Consider the following 15,130-nt stretch of genomic DNA (forward strand, 5'->3'; position numbering starts at 1 on the left):
GACGGGACCTAGAGCGCAGGGCCTCGCGCGCTAGCTGCAGTTTCCAGTCAACCGCCATCGCTGTGGCGAGGCCGGCCGGCCACGCAATGCTGTCTCTCTTGCTGCTCCTCTCAGAACTGTGCCGGCTGACCTCCACGGGCCATCGTAAGTGAGGACCCTGCTGGATAGGAGGGTGGCCCGTCGTCGCAGGGTCCCTTGGCGCGGGGGACGTCGCCCTCCTTGCTGCAGAAGCCCAGGCCAGGCTGGGGAGAGTCCGGGGTCGGGTCCGAGCCCGCCCAGTTTCAGGCCCCTGGCGGGCCCGCTGGTCGGAGGGCTCTGAGCAGGACTGAGATAGTTGTCCCTCACTCCGGGACCCTGCGCCGCAGGAGGGGGCGCCTGTCTTCCAGGGAGGTTGGGGGAGGAGGGAGCCTGGATGGGGTCCTGGGAGCAGCCCTTCTTCACCTACCCAGGGCTGAGGTCAACCAGCCCCGAGGGTCTCTGGATGGTGGTGGGGTAGTAACACTCCCGCTTCTAGAGGAACCTCTTCCTGGAACCCTGCGCAGTATGATTGTGTGTGTGTGCGCGTGCGTGCGCTCGGGCTTGGAAGATCCACGAGTGATGTTATAGGAGAGGACAAGTAAGAGAAGGATAAGGATGCTGCTGTGCGCTGGGGAACGCTCACACCTGTTTTCCTTACTGCAGACACTGAAGCATCACTTCTACAAATTACAGTGCCACAGAAGACTGGGACAAACACCAATGACGGCGGTGTTTCAGAAACGCATGTAATTAAGAAATCACTTAAAAGATATGAGTATTTTATTTTTACTGGACTGCAAGACCCAAATCAATTCATGCATACCCCTTCATGAAACTTTGTGTCCTAATGACAGTGTTCAAGAGACGTTTTGGTTTTGTCTGAGGGAGAGCAAGTGTTTTGTTTTCATTTCCCAAGTAATATATGAACGTTACGAAACAATTTTAAAACACAGACTCAGAGAAAAGAAATGCCCCGAATTCCTATCCCACAAAATGGCGTCTACAGTCCACTGTAGACTGTTTTCTAGAAAAGATGTACGTTTAAAAATACTTTCTAAAAAATAAATAAGTAAAAATAATTTCTACATTTAAAATACCTTCTATGTAAGTGAGGCCATACTAATCTTTAGCTTGTAGCATGGTTTTAAAATGGCAGTATGTAAAGCGTATCTTCATGCCTGTATTTACATACATAGGCATATATAAAGCTTTGTAAAAAGTAAAAGTAATGTTATTTCTGATCTGCTTAGAATAGTAAAGCGTGTACATTGTAAAATTAAATCTAGACAGTACAGAGACGTTAAGAAAGTGAATGGCTGCCTCACTTTCTAAAGGCAGTAAGTTTGAAGGGAATGAAGTTTTAGAGACATACATACACACATGCACATATACTTTTAATGATCATTTATGAGATTTGTAATTGGGTTTTTCATTTATGTGTAGAGTTAGGATTTATTTTTATGATAATAAATCCAGCCCTGTCATTATTTTTCCTAACTTCATGGTAACTCATGTGTAACATCATATAGTATTTCAAATTTTATACATGCAGGTAGTTTCATAAACCTTCCTGAATAGTCAATAGGATCAACAGGCAAACCACTATAAAAATTTTTGATAAGCATTGAAAAATGTCTACCGGAAAAGTTGCATTATATTTGACTCCCATTAACAGAAATAGTGACGCCTATCTTCCTGAGGCCTCTCCAGGTCTCTTCAGTCTTCTCATCTTTGCTCTTGTGTACATCCTAGTGAATGCTTCACTTTTAACAGGTATTTTTTGGTTAAACCTTAACAAAAGATGTCTTTCTGTATATTGACTATTTGAATCATTTTGTTGTCAGTTTCTTTCTGGTTTTGACTTCTTTTTTAATAAGAATTAGTAGCTTTGGATAGGACAGTTTGTTTTCAAGAAGGAAGAAGTGTTGATGTAAACACACACAGGGATGGGAGAGGAATCCATTGATTAGAACCTCAGTGGCAAGATCGGAGGGGAATGTCCTCAAATGCCAGCTGAAGAACTGTACTAGACACTGGGGCAGGTTTTATAGAGTGGTCTACTTCTGACTGGCTCACTCTGTGGTACCAAGAAACACCAGCGATTATGTATTTATAAAAGCTATCACACCCCCAAAATGAATATCTGGAGACGCTGAAATGTTTAGGAGAGTATAACGTACACTGGGAAGATGCTACCAAAAGAAAACATGAGGATCCATGATGATAGCAGGAAAAAGACAGTATTTGGTACACACACGTGTGCGCATGCATACACACACACACACCATTATGAGATAAGCATCGTTACATAATAATAATAAAATATTCAGTTCCTAGGTAACATATAAAAATTCTAAATTTGTATGAATTTAATAAAATGTCCTCAGCATATATAAAATGAAAACTGATAGCACGACAGGGAAACATTTTCAAATCCATTTCCATAGAGAGATCTTAAAATGTTTTTCTCAATTTTATGATTGACCATAAAATTCTTCATAAAGAGAAAAAATATTTGAACAACAAAAAGAAACATTTTATTGATGGATAAAGTGAACCCAATGAAGTTTGTGTATTGTTTTCCCCTTTCTGTTCTATGTTAAGACTTGCTAGAGTCTAGGGATATCACACGTGAGGCTTTTAGTAAATGATAAAACCTCTGGTGCAGCAAGACAAAGAGAATTCAGGCAAATGTCAGGAATCCAGGAAGCATCCGCAATGAGCTAGCTCTCCGCGAACCCAACCTCTGTGCTCCCGGAACACGCTGAGTCTCTGGCTTGAAATCACAAGATTTATGGGAGGAAGTTTGGCTTTGGGAGAGCTCCTTGCAAAGCTTTCAGTGACTTTTTAAGTAGTTAGGGAAACTAGTTAGGGAAACACAACGGAAGCTAACCTTGGCCAGGGGAGTTTTGAACCCTACACAGTGCATTATAAATCTTACTGCCCTCTTCAGGCGAGAGTCAGAAACACCCAGACTTGTCGGTATCCCCAGAAATAGATAAGAGCTTTTCTAATCAAGCTGCACTTAATGCTCTATCTCCGTTGTAAATAATGCTTCTCAAGACTAGTTCTCATACTTTTCAAGAACATATAGTGTCATTCAACAGAATTGACCACAGCAAGGAAAATAAATAAATAAACGCAAATATGGATAGTACAGAACTCATCATCTGGCAACAATACAATTAGGTTAAAACTTAACAGAATGACCAAAAAATGTATTTGGACATTTAAAAGTATACTTCTACAAAAAAAAAAAAAAAAAAAAGTATACTTCTACGTGATTCACGGGTTGAAGGAGAAATCATAAATCACAATGGATATTAAATAATAAACAATGAACAAGAATGAAGAAATTACAAAGAAAAATTTGAATTCCGCTCTGAAGATGGTATAGGAGCATAATTTATAACCACAAATAATTTAAAAAGCGACAAAAAATGGTCAGCAATTTAAAATTAGAAAAATAATTATAACCTTAAAATTCTTAAAGATGCTGCTTAAATTAAGAAGTAGAATTAATGAAAGACAAAAGTAAGCTGAAGTAGCCTGGATTCACAATGTCAAAAGTTGATTTCTGAGAAGAATATAAAACAGAACTTTTGGTGAGATAGACTAAGGAAAACGAAAAGGAGAAGGAAAAGATGTACTGTTAGAAATAAGACATACACAAATGTGGATTGGCCAATTGGATGTGAATTGCTAATATCATTCTTTAGGAATTGCCTTTTAACTTTCTTAATGGTGTCTTTAGGTGAACATCAGATTTTAGTTTAATTTTAGTTTCCTCTTAAAAGGGGACTTGCTTTGTATTGTTTAATTTTCCATTTATTTGCTCTAGAAATTGCAAAGTAGGAAAAGATAATAAAATTCAAGTTCCTTCAAAGGTTACTCAGCATTTCTAAATGTAACCATTTGAAGTTAAAAATTTGATTATGATAGTTAAATGCTAATGACTTATGCTCTTACTTTTGAAATAGATTTAGACTCCTAGATTTTATGTAAGTTTGATTATGATTAATTCTGTCACACATTCCAAGATTGAAGAAAGATAACTGTAACTATAATTATATATATATAATTTTGATACACTCATGATACAATACATGCTTATATGAAAGAGTACATATATTTTTAAAAATTAGGGCTTCTGACTTTTAAGGATTTGAAATATCTAATAATTACATTCTCTCTGACTACTTTGCTGTAGGTCACCTATGCCATCAAAATTGACAGGAAAACATACACTCTCCACCTTGAAAAACAGTAAGTGGCCATGCTTCTTTTCATACAGTTGTTTTTAGTTTCTTACATTTTTACAATGACTACCTTAAATTGAGCCTAAATTTAGAGCCTAAATATGCAAGAGCATAAATGTTATATTTATTTAATATGTTAAGTCTTCTTGGTGATTCATGTCAGACTAGAATTTCGAGTCTTTGTCTTTAGATTTTTAAATCTAATATTCAAACCCAACTGTAATTTAATGATATAAGTATTAAAGTATATCAGACACATGAAAATCATTTTATGTAACTCCTTAAAGTATAATTACAATTGCAGCTATCAAGGGAATAAGTTTATCTGTCCATGATTAATTTTGTTTCATGTCATTTTACATAATTATATGATTTTTAAGCATTTTATTTGATATTACACTCTAGTTTTGTCTCATTTTGCTATAGGATATATTTTTAATCTCTTCAGTTTTCTACTTCCACTCTGTGAGGAAACCAGTATCAATATCCTGTGTGTATCATTCTATGATTTTCTATTTTAAATTTCATCTTTACCTGAAATAAAACATATAGAAACCTACCAGAAAAGGGGTTTTTTGGTTTTGTTTTGTTTTCTTGCACAAATGGAAATAGTGTTCTGCGAGTGTCAGGTCTTATCTAATAATGGCACTTATTTTCTTGCTCTATGTATAAATTTTTACTCATTTTTAATGGATGAGATCCCATAGTATGTAATATTGATGGGTAATGAAGTTATTTCCAGGGAGATTTTGTTTCATAGTCTTGATATTAATAAGTGGGCTTCTGGATCAAGCAGGATGAGTGCTGATAATAGTAGTAATAGTAATAATAATAAATAATAATAATGAAAGCAACTGACATTTATTGAGCACGTGCCATATTCCAGGCGTATTTCTAAGCAATTTGCAGGTAGTAACTGATTAATTTTCACAACCACCTCTAAGGTAGGCCTTCTTTATTACTCACATTTTATAGCATGTAAAGATTTTGAGAGATATTGCCAGTTACTTTCTAAAACCCGTAGCAGTTTAGATTTACAAAAGCATGCGTGATGTACTAAAATGTTGTATCTCATCTTAATGTCAGGTTGTATTTCCCTAAATGATTTCTCTAAATAGTTATTGGCTAGTTCATTTTCCTGTATGGGGTTTGCCTATTCACGTAGTTTTCTCATTATTATTTCTTATCATTTTAATATACTTTATTTTTTAGAGCAGTTTTAGGTTCCCAACAAAAGTGAGTGGAAGGCGCAGAGATTTCCCGTATATCCTTACACCCCACACGTGCATAGCTTCCTCCGTTATCAACATTCCCCACCAGAGTGATGTATTTGCTGTAACTGATGATCCTGCATTGACACATCATTCATTATCACCCAAGGTCCATAGTTTATATTAGCATGCTATTTTTTATATTGTTTTTTCTATGAATGAATAAAAATAAAAAAGGAAAATTCTGAGATTAGTATAAACAATTAAGTTCTTACCATGAATGATGTACATATAAGCATTTTTCCTACATATTAAAAAAAAGGGTACATGGCTATAATAATGAAATCTATTATTCCCATACCCAGACCTCTTCAATCGTCTCACCCCCCAGTGCCGATTACCATTATGATATTGACACATATTCTTCTGCCATATTTTTAGGGTCTTTCATCCATATGTCTAAAGAGCAATAAAAATCATGTTTTGATGCGTCCTTCAAATAGACATGAATGGCACAAGAGTGTATATTCCATTATACAATTTGTTATGGTGGATCAGAAGGGTAGGTAAGGGTGGACCTTAACATGGTGAATCACAAAAGTGACCCCAATTCTTTACCTTTCCCTGTATTTTCACTCTTTGCCATATAACTTTGAGGTTCTCTCATCAAGAGGTGGAGTGTATACAACTCAACCACTACCTCACACTCATTCTTCATGGGTGTGAAGAGCCCAAGGTTAGAAGGGCTCTGTGCTTGGATTCATGCTCTTCTGATGCTATCCTGAGATTCTTAGAACTTTTGAATGAGAGGCCCCGCATTTTCATTTTACTTTGGGGACCTGGCAAATTACTAGCCCAGTTTGGGGCTATGTCACTTACTTTGGCCAGAGAGATGTTGGCTGCCTTGATTCCAACACAGGCTTGAAAAAGCTGTCACGCTTTTCTGCTTTCCATCTTGTTTGTCTGTCATCCCTGAGAATATGCTCGGGCTTAGCTTGCTGGACGATTAAAGACATGTGGATCACAGCCAGGGTGCTCTATTTATCCCTACAGCAGCCAACATTCAGCTGAATCCTGTACCACTGAGCAAGCCTGGCCACAATTAGCAGAGCTGCCATGGCTACCCACACATGACCCACAAGTGTGAGCAATAGGTACTTATTGTAAGGTCGGATCTTAACAAAGGGCACCGTGAAACAGAGGAAAGCTTCAAGTGAGCTTTATTAGGGAGCGCTCCCGGGCGAGGTTCACTGGTCCGAGAGAAAGGGGCCAGAGAAGTCGCACCCGGGCGAGGGTTGGGCAAGATTTTATAGGGGAAGAAGGGAAAGGGGTGTGGTGAATCTGGGAGGGCGCAGGGTATTCCTTATTTGGTGGTCTTTTCGGGTATCCTGGGGGACCGTTAGTCCCGCCCCTCGAAAGGCGGGAAGGCTGGGCTGGGTTCAAAGTCCCCAGGTCAGTTCCTGGAACTGGGTGGTCTGGAATGTCTCCAGGGCAGTTTCTGGAACTGGGTGGTCCGGAGAATTTCGGTCTGATGCAACCTGTGAATCTGATTGTGTTCCCCTGCCTCGGGCTAGTTGGCCTTACATCCCGACATCTTTGGTGTAATGGGGCAGCTTTCTGATCTCTGGCTACTTCATGCTGAGTGGGGGCGTCGAAAGGGGAGTCGGGCGACCAGAGGTCCGAGGCTTAGGGGAGACCAGTGAGGGGTTCTGTAGGAAGCAAGGTGTAAGGACCGAGGAGCATTTGGTTTGTGGCCACCCCAGAGACTTCCTCCATGCGCCTGCGAAGGAACCTAAGAAAACAGGGAGCAAGCATGAACAGATACAGATGAGAATTAAGGGGCCTAAGATTGGTGTTAGCCAGGGTGGATCGCCACCAGTCGGGAATTGCGGAGGCGGACTGTTGGTGTTTGCGTTGGAGTTCTTCTCTTAAGCGATGGAGGGCTTTTACGTTGTCTTACGTTGTCTTCGAATCCTGTTTCATTGATGTAATAGCAGCATTCCTCCTGTAGGAAGAGGCAGGTACCTCCTTTGTCGGCCGTCAGGAGATCCAGGGCTCGTCGATTTTGGAGGGCACCTCGGGCTACTGAGGTGATCTGGCGCTGGAGGGAGGTGATGGAGGCCGGCAGAAGCCTCGATGGCTAGCTGGAGTTTCTGTTCTAGGTCACGGGATGTTGAGACACTGTGTGTTAGGGCTCCTACCCCGATGCCCGCAGCAACGAGAGAGGAGGCTAGGGAAATGCCTGCGACCATAGGGAGAAAGATGGCCCTTTGGCCCTTAGAGAGGTCGAGGGCTCGCGTGAGTGCTATCAGTTAAGCCCTTTGAGAGGTTGTCCCTTCTGGGAGGCTGTTAGCCTTGATAATAGTTGAGATAGTTACCACCGCATAGGCTGCCTGTCGGCGTCCATCAGGACCGAGTATTGAGCTACCGTCCACAAAGAGAGTGCGGTCCGGATTTGAAAGAGGGGTGTCAAAGAGTCCCTCTCTTGGTGGTTTGAAGGGTTCTATGACATGAGGGCAGGAATGGGATGGAAAACCCCCAGTGCCAGAGCTAGGCAGGAGGGAAGCCGGGTTCAGGCGAGGGGAGAGATCAAGAGAAATAGCTGGGTTTTCAATGAATAGTAGGTGGAACTCCTGGATGTGGGAGGGGCCCAGGAGGGAGAGAGACTTGTGGCCTAGGAGGTCGACCAGCTGGTGGGAGGAAAGCACGCTTAGTGGGTGGGCCAGAGTCAGTTTGAGTGTTTGGTCAGTTCGGCTGCCGCTGCTAGGGCCCGAAGTCATGGTTGCCATCCCTGCATGGTTGGGTCTAGCTGTTTGGAGAGGTAAGCCACGGGGCGGTAGGAAGGCCCTACAGGCTGGGCAAGGAGTCCAGTGGCTATTCCGGCCCGTTCATCCACAAAAATGTGAAAAGGTCGGTTTGGGTTGGGCAGAGAAAGGGGAGGAGAAGATATCAGAGCGTTACGGAGGGTGAGAAAGGCCTGCTGAACGGCGGAAGGAGAGGAGAGGGGTCCTTGAGGGGTTTCTTTAGCGGCTAGATATAAGGGTTTAGCGAGGAGAGCAAAGTTAGGGATCCAGTGTCGGAAAAATCCTATAAGGCCCAAAAAGGAGAGAATTTGTTCCGCTGTTTCCAGAGGCTGGAGTTCACAGATAATCCGGGTACGATCGGCCGTTAGACCTTTTGTGGTAGGGGTAAGGTGGAGCCCCAGGTAGGTTACAGAAGATACAGATAACTGAGCCTTGGCTGGGGAGACCCGATAACCGCGAGGGCCAAGGTAATTGAGGAGATCTGCAGTATGTTGTCTTGAGAGGCTGAGAGATGGGCTACAAAGGAGGAGGTCATCTACATATTGAAGGAGTGTGCTGGGGGTAAGGGAGCAGGAAGTGAGGTCCCATGAGGGCGCCTGACCGAAGAGGTGAGGACTGTCGCGGAAGCCCTGGGGAAGAACTGTCCAGGTGAGCTGACTGGAAGTATGAGTATCCGGACCCGTCCAGGTAAAGGCGAAGAGGAAATAGGAGTCGGGATGTAGGGGGATAGTGGAAAAGGCATCTTTGAGATCCAGAACCGTAAAGTGGGTTGTGGATGGGGGGATATGGGAGAGCAAGGTGTATGGGTTTGGTACTACTGGGTGGAGAGGAATTATGGCCTCATTGATTATTCGGAGGTCCTGGACCAGGCGATAATCCCCAGAGGCCTTGCGGACAGGCAGGATGGGGGTGTTGCAGGGAGAGTCAGTGGGGATAAGGAGTCCCTGGTTTAGGAGTCTGGTGATAATAGGTTGTAGGCCCCTAAGGTGAGTCTCAGAGATGGGAAATTGGGGCCTTGATGGAAATTTGGAGGGGTCCTTTAGGCGGATGAGGACGGGGGAATGGTGTGTTGCTACTATGGGCTTAGAAGTTTCCCAGACTTGGGGATTGATTGGGTTCGGTGTGATTGGAAGAGGGGGATAGGAGGGGGAGGGTTCTAGAGACAGGCCGAGAAGAGGAAGCAGGAGTTGGGAGGAGGGGACCTTAGGGTCAAGTCTAACGAGCTGGAGGGAGGCCCCTAAGTGGAAAAGGACATCTCGGCCTAGCAAGGGAACTGGGCAGGATGGTATGACTAAGAAAGAATGAGTAAAAGGGAGTCCTTCGATATGACATGGGAGTGGACCGGTCTGGAGTGGGAAGGATGGTTTGCCATCAATACCCATGACCGAGATCTGGGAAGGAGAAACTGGCCCGGAATAAGTAGGCAGGACCGAATAGGTAGCCCCCGTGTCCACCAGAAATGAGATGGACTTACCCGCTACCTGTAGCGTTACCCTGGGCTCGGCGAGGGTGATGGGGGTCTTCGAGTCCGGGCGCCGTCAGTCGTCAGCCAATCCCAGCAGTTCGAGTGGTAATGCCGTTGGGTCGGCCTGCTCCCCCCCGCGTGGAGACGCTGAGTGAGGGCCAGTCGTAGGGCAGTCACTCTTCCAGTGGCCCGTTAGCCCACAGCTGGGACAGGGCTTAGAAGGAGGTTGGGGACTGGGACATTGGTGAGCCCAATGGCCTTCTTTTCCGCATTCAAAGCAGGCCCCCGGCGGGGTTGCCTTTTGCGGACCCCGTGGATGCTGTGATCCATGGGAGATGGCCGGCCTTAGGGCGGCTACAAGAGCTTGGGTTTGGAGGGCCACCTTCTGGTGCATCCGAGCCTGTCGGCTGGATTCTGCCAAATCCTCACGGCCATTATAGACTTTAAAGGCCATTCTTACCAGATCTCGAATAGGGGTTTGAGGGCCGTCTTCTGCCCGTTTTAATTTCTTTCGGATGTCCGGGGCTGATTGGGTGATAAAATGGGTGGTTAGGACCGCTGTGCCTGCCGGGGTGTCGGGATCCAGCCGGGTGTAGAGGCGATTGAGAAAGATAGCTGGATTTTCGTTAGGTTCTTGGGTTATTTCTTTTAGTTTTTCAAAATGGACTACCTTATGAGCGGCAGCCTGCATGCCAGCCAGGAGGCATTGGATCGTGAGGTCGCGTTTACAGCGGCCATCTTGGCCATCCTGATAAGTCCAGCCTGGATCGGTGCCAGGTACGGCAGTCGCTCCGACAGGCATGGAGTTGTCGGTAAGGTGAACCTGATCTGCATGGTTTCGGGCAGCAGTTTGAATTCTTTCCCTTTCGTCAGGGGTTAAGGTAGAGGACAGAACCACGAAGATATCGTGCCAGGTTAGATCATAAGCTTGAGATAAATAGCGAAATTCTTTGATGTAGCGGGAAGAGTCGGCAGAAAAGGAGCCTAATCGCTTTTCTATTTGAGAGAGATCTTGGACAGAAAAAGGGACATGGACTCTGACCAGTCCTTCGGCTCCTGCTACCTCCCTCAGAGGGCAGAGGAGATTTGGATCTTGGGAGTCTTGAGAGCGTGTAAGCAAGGGGCGTGGGAGGAGAAACCGTTGAGGGAGGCGGGGGACCGCTTCAGGGTAGGGTGAGGGTTGGAGAGGAGTTCTGAAGGGGGGAGTGGTAAGAGATTCAGGAGGGTCGGTTAGTGGGGAGGAATCCAAGGGGATTGAGGTTTTGGATGGAGGAGATGTTTGTTTGGCAAGGAGGATTTGAGAGGTAGAACAATTGACGCAAAGGGAGGGGCGGGAGCGCAAATACCAGAAGGCCTGAACATAGGGGACCTCGGACCATTTGCCCGTCCTGCGGCAGTAATTATCTAGATCACGGAGGATGTTAAAATCGAAAGTCCCTTCAGGAGGCCATTTGGATTGATTGTTTAGAGGATATTGTGGCCAGGCCACAGTGTAATAGAAAATAAGCCGTCGGCGACGGAGATCTTGGGAGAAGCCGAGGGCTGTAAAATTGGCTAGGAGACACCCCAGGGGCGTCTTAGGATCTGGTTTCGATTGCGAGGTTCCCATGACCCCCAGTCTGTCCCTGAGTGAATGGAGAGGGAGAGAGGCGTCCCTGGTCTCAGTCTCCAATTCACGGCAGGTCGGAGGGCGGTCAGGCGATTGGGACGTCTCCACAGTTGCCCGAGGCCCGGAGAGAGGACGGAGGAATCCCTGACGCGGCTGCGATTAAGGACAGGGAGTCCGGTGGGCAGGGACTCTGAGGGTCGGAGGGAACTAGGGAGGGGGACTTACCCCGTTTTCTGCCGGATCGGGTGGATGAGTAGAGGTTCCCTGGTTGTCTCCTGGCGGAGGGGAGGAGCGGCCCGCGCCGTAACCCGCGGGGCTTGGTACCCCTCCCGGGTTTCGGCACCAAATGTAAGGTCGGATCTTAACAAAGGGCACCGTGAAACAGAGGAAAGCTTCAAGTGAGCTTTATTAGGGAGCGCTCCCGGGCGAGGCTCACTGGTCCGAGAGATAGGGGCCAGAGAAGTCGCACCCGGGCGAGGGTTGGGCAAGATTTTATAGGGGAAGAAGGGAAAGGGGTGTGGTGAATCTGGGAGGGCGCAGGGTATTCCTTATTTGGTGGTCTTTTCGGGTATCCTGGAGGACGTTAGTCCCGCCCCTCGAAAGGCGGGAAGGCTGGGCTGGGTTCAAAGTCCCCAGGTCAGTTCCTGGAACTGGGTGGTCTGGAATGTCTCCAGGGCAGTTTCTGGAACTGGGTGGTCCGGAGAATTTCTGTCTGATGCAACCTGTGAATCTGATTGTGTTCCCCTCCCTCGGGCTAGTTGGCCTTACACTTATTAGTGTTCGTTGTGCAACATTTTGCATAATATTATTTGTTGAGATTTATTCATAATGATGTGTGCAAAACGGGTTTGTTTTTTAAAATGCATATGTAGCCATAAAATGAATATATCCCATTAATTATTTATCCTCCCATATTTACAGCAAGAACAGCTCTATCATGGACATCCTTGACCATGACTTCCTGGGCCCCAGTGAAATTGATGGATTATAAATAAGAAATTTCTCAAGTGCTATATAATGCCAGTTTTTTTCTTCAAAAGCCTTATAACCAATTTTTACTCATGCCAATAGCTTAAAAGTGTTTCTGTTCTCCACATTCTCGACAAAATGAATATCTTCACACACTTATTTTTGTTAATTAGTGGATGACAAATGCTGTTTTATTGTTGTTTTAATATGCACTTCACTGGTTATTAATAACACTTAGTGTCTTTTCCAGTGTTTACTGACCGTTCTCATTGACTTGCTTTTCCTGAGATTTTGGTGTTTTTTTGTTTTTGTTTTTGTTTTTTTTGCCGGGAGTGGGGCAGTCGTTATTTTTTATTCATTTGTTTTGAGTTATTTATTTTCAATCTATGGCTTTATCTTTCTGTTTTTCTGGTTTTTGTTCCATGATCTATCGTGGGAAGTTTTGTTTTCTGTAGATATTAACACTTTATCTCCTCTATATGTTGCAATTATGCCACCTACACTATTGATTGTCTTCTTCCTTTGTTTTTGGGATTTATTGCTATAAAAATGAAATTTTCATATAATCATTATATTCATATTTTCTATCCTAGGTTCTCAGATTCCTCTCTTGTGTCTGTTAGAAGTGATAGCATCACATTCGTATAGTATTTCTTAAAATTCTTTTTCCACTTAAGATGTAAATTCACAGCTTTCAGTTTCTTTAACAACAGTATTGCATTTTCCAACTTTCTTCAAAGCTTCTTTTTACTTTTTTTTTTATTGCAGCTTTATGCTGACTCAGGTATCGTTTAGTTAGAATAACTTCAGATTATTTTCTTCAGATGGAATCTGCAGGTGGCATGCTTCCCGAATCGGTGCATGTCTGCAGATGTCTTTCTTATTCTCATAACTGAATGACATTTGGCAATGTGTAGAATTTGTGAGTCATATTTCTTTTCTATAAATTTTTGCAATTTGATATAGTGTGTGTGAAGTGAGTTTTCCAGCAATTTCTGTGTGTAGGTGAGTGTGAGTTTGTGTGTGTGTGTATTACATTAATACTCCCTAATATATCCCAAGTCCCTAAATTTTTCATTTTAATTTTCAGTCCCTACGCATTTTTTTTTCTTCTATGGGAAATCATTGCTTTCATCCTGGGTCTTACTTGTCTGTGTTCCATATCATAGTTTTTTCTACAACTATTATGATCAAATCTTTATTTTTGACATGCATTTTACCAGCATTTGTTTTCTGTTGGCTAGACCTATAATTCTGTTCACAGTAAGCAAATTCTCTTCAATACATTTATTGAGTTATTTAATATTAACTGTCATGTGTTTTAGTTTCAGAGTATACTTTTTTCTCTTGGAATGATCTCCTTGGAATGCTTATTCATTTCTCTTGAAATTAAGATTATTTTGTTCATCAATGCTACTTCATTTGGAACTAACTTTTAAGCTTTGCATGCTTTTTATTGTCCATTTTCCTTTCATTGGACATTGTTTTTCTTTCAGTGCTCATTTGTATTTTTGTTATGTCACTGATTAAGGCAGACTATTTTGTTGTTTCATACAGAAGCCAAAAGTATGCCTTTGAAAAAGGGCCCAGGATGAATAAACTCGCAAACAAAATTTTTATCCTTTTAATAATGCTTGTCAAATATCTGTTAAGGTTTTTAATCTCTAATTTCTTTTTCCTGGGAAGTACTTCTGGATTCCCACTTCCACCACCTCCATTTAAATGCTTACAGTTATTAAAAGGTGGCTCTGCCCTTGTTTCAGAATTCACGTTCTAGATGCTTGCACCTAAACCAACCCAGTCCATGCAGTTTTTCCTTGAATATATGTGGAATATAAACTGACAGATAACCAGTTTTTCTCCGGGAACCTCTCTGGTTTTGTTATTTGAATTGAAGAAAAGGAAAAGTTTTCAAGAAGGAGAGGAAATAGATTGTTACAGGATATTGAATATAGTTCCCTGTACTATACAGCAGGTCCTTGTTGTTTATCTGTCTTGCATACAGTATTGTGTATCTGTTTAGTCCAAACTCCTAATTTATCCCTCCCCTCCTTTCCCCTTTGGTAACCATAAGTTTGTTTTCTATGTCTGTGAGTCTATTTCTGTTTTATAAAGGAGATCATTTGTATCATTTTTTTTAGATTCTACATATAAGTGATATCATAGGATATTTGTCCAACTTACTTTTCTTAGTATGATAAAAGAATCTGAAAAAGAATATATATATATGTATGTGTGTGTGCATATATATATATATATATGTATATATATATGACTGAATCACTTTGCTGTACACCTGAAACTAACACAACATTGCAAATCAACTATACTTCACTAAAAATTTTTTAAAAAGAATGAGAGGACATGAAGGAGATAAGAAAAGTAGTGGTGAAAAAAAAGTAGTGGTGAAAAAAGTACTCTGTTAATGCTCTAGTTTCTCTTCCATTCTGGCCTTCAGACCTTCTTGATGTTTGGAATCCATGAGAAATCCCAGTGTCACTGTTATGGACTAGGGTCCTTGGACTCTTTAATCAATAGAAATTGATAACTGGCCAGAGAAGGAATTCAGGCAAGGCTTTGTTGGGGCTCGTGCTGCAGCACGAGGGAGCGAAAACAAGTGACAGGTTCCCTGGCTCACTCTCCGAGGAAGGTGGGCTGGATCCTTAAATGGGGTGAGGTAGGGGCCGATTGGTGGTCTGCCCACTCGCCTGGTGGTGCTGTGTGCAGGGATCATGCGCAGTAAGTACCCTGCTTTTGCTCCTGGCACCTCCGGAGTGGCAGTCGGTTTGTGGCCT

General features: G+C 43.2%; 1 protein-coding gene across 1 annotated transcript in view; it reads left to right on the plus strand.

Annotated features, from left to right (window-relative positions):
• Positions 1-15,130, plus strand: part of LOC101287456 (A disintegrin and metallopeptidase domain 3-like) — a 122,844-nt gene continuing 107,714 nt past the window's right edge. The window contains 3 exon segments of the mRNA XM_049704191.1: positions 1-144; positions 682-764; positions 4,229-4,284. Of these exon segments, the coding sequence (XP_049560148.1) occupies positions 87-144; positions 682-764; positions 4,229-4,284 (197 nt within the window). The 5' untranslated portion in view covers positions 1-86.

Source organism: Orcinus orca, chromosome 21 (genome assembly GCF_937001465.1).
Source record: "Orcinus orca chromosome 21, mOrcOrc1.1, whole genome shotgun sequence".
In the NCBI taxonomy this organism is placed as follows: Eukaryota; Metazoa; Chordata; class Mammalia; order Artiodactyla; family Delphinidae; genus Orcinus; species Orcinus orca.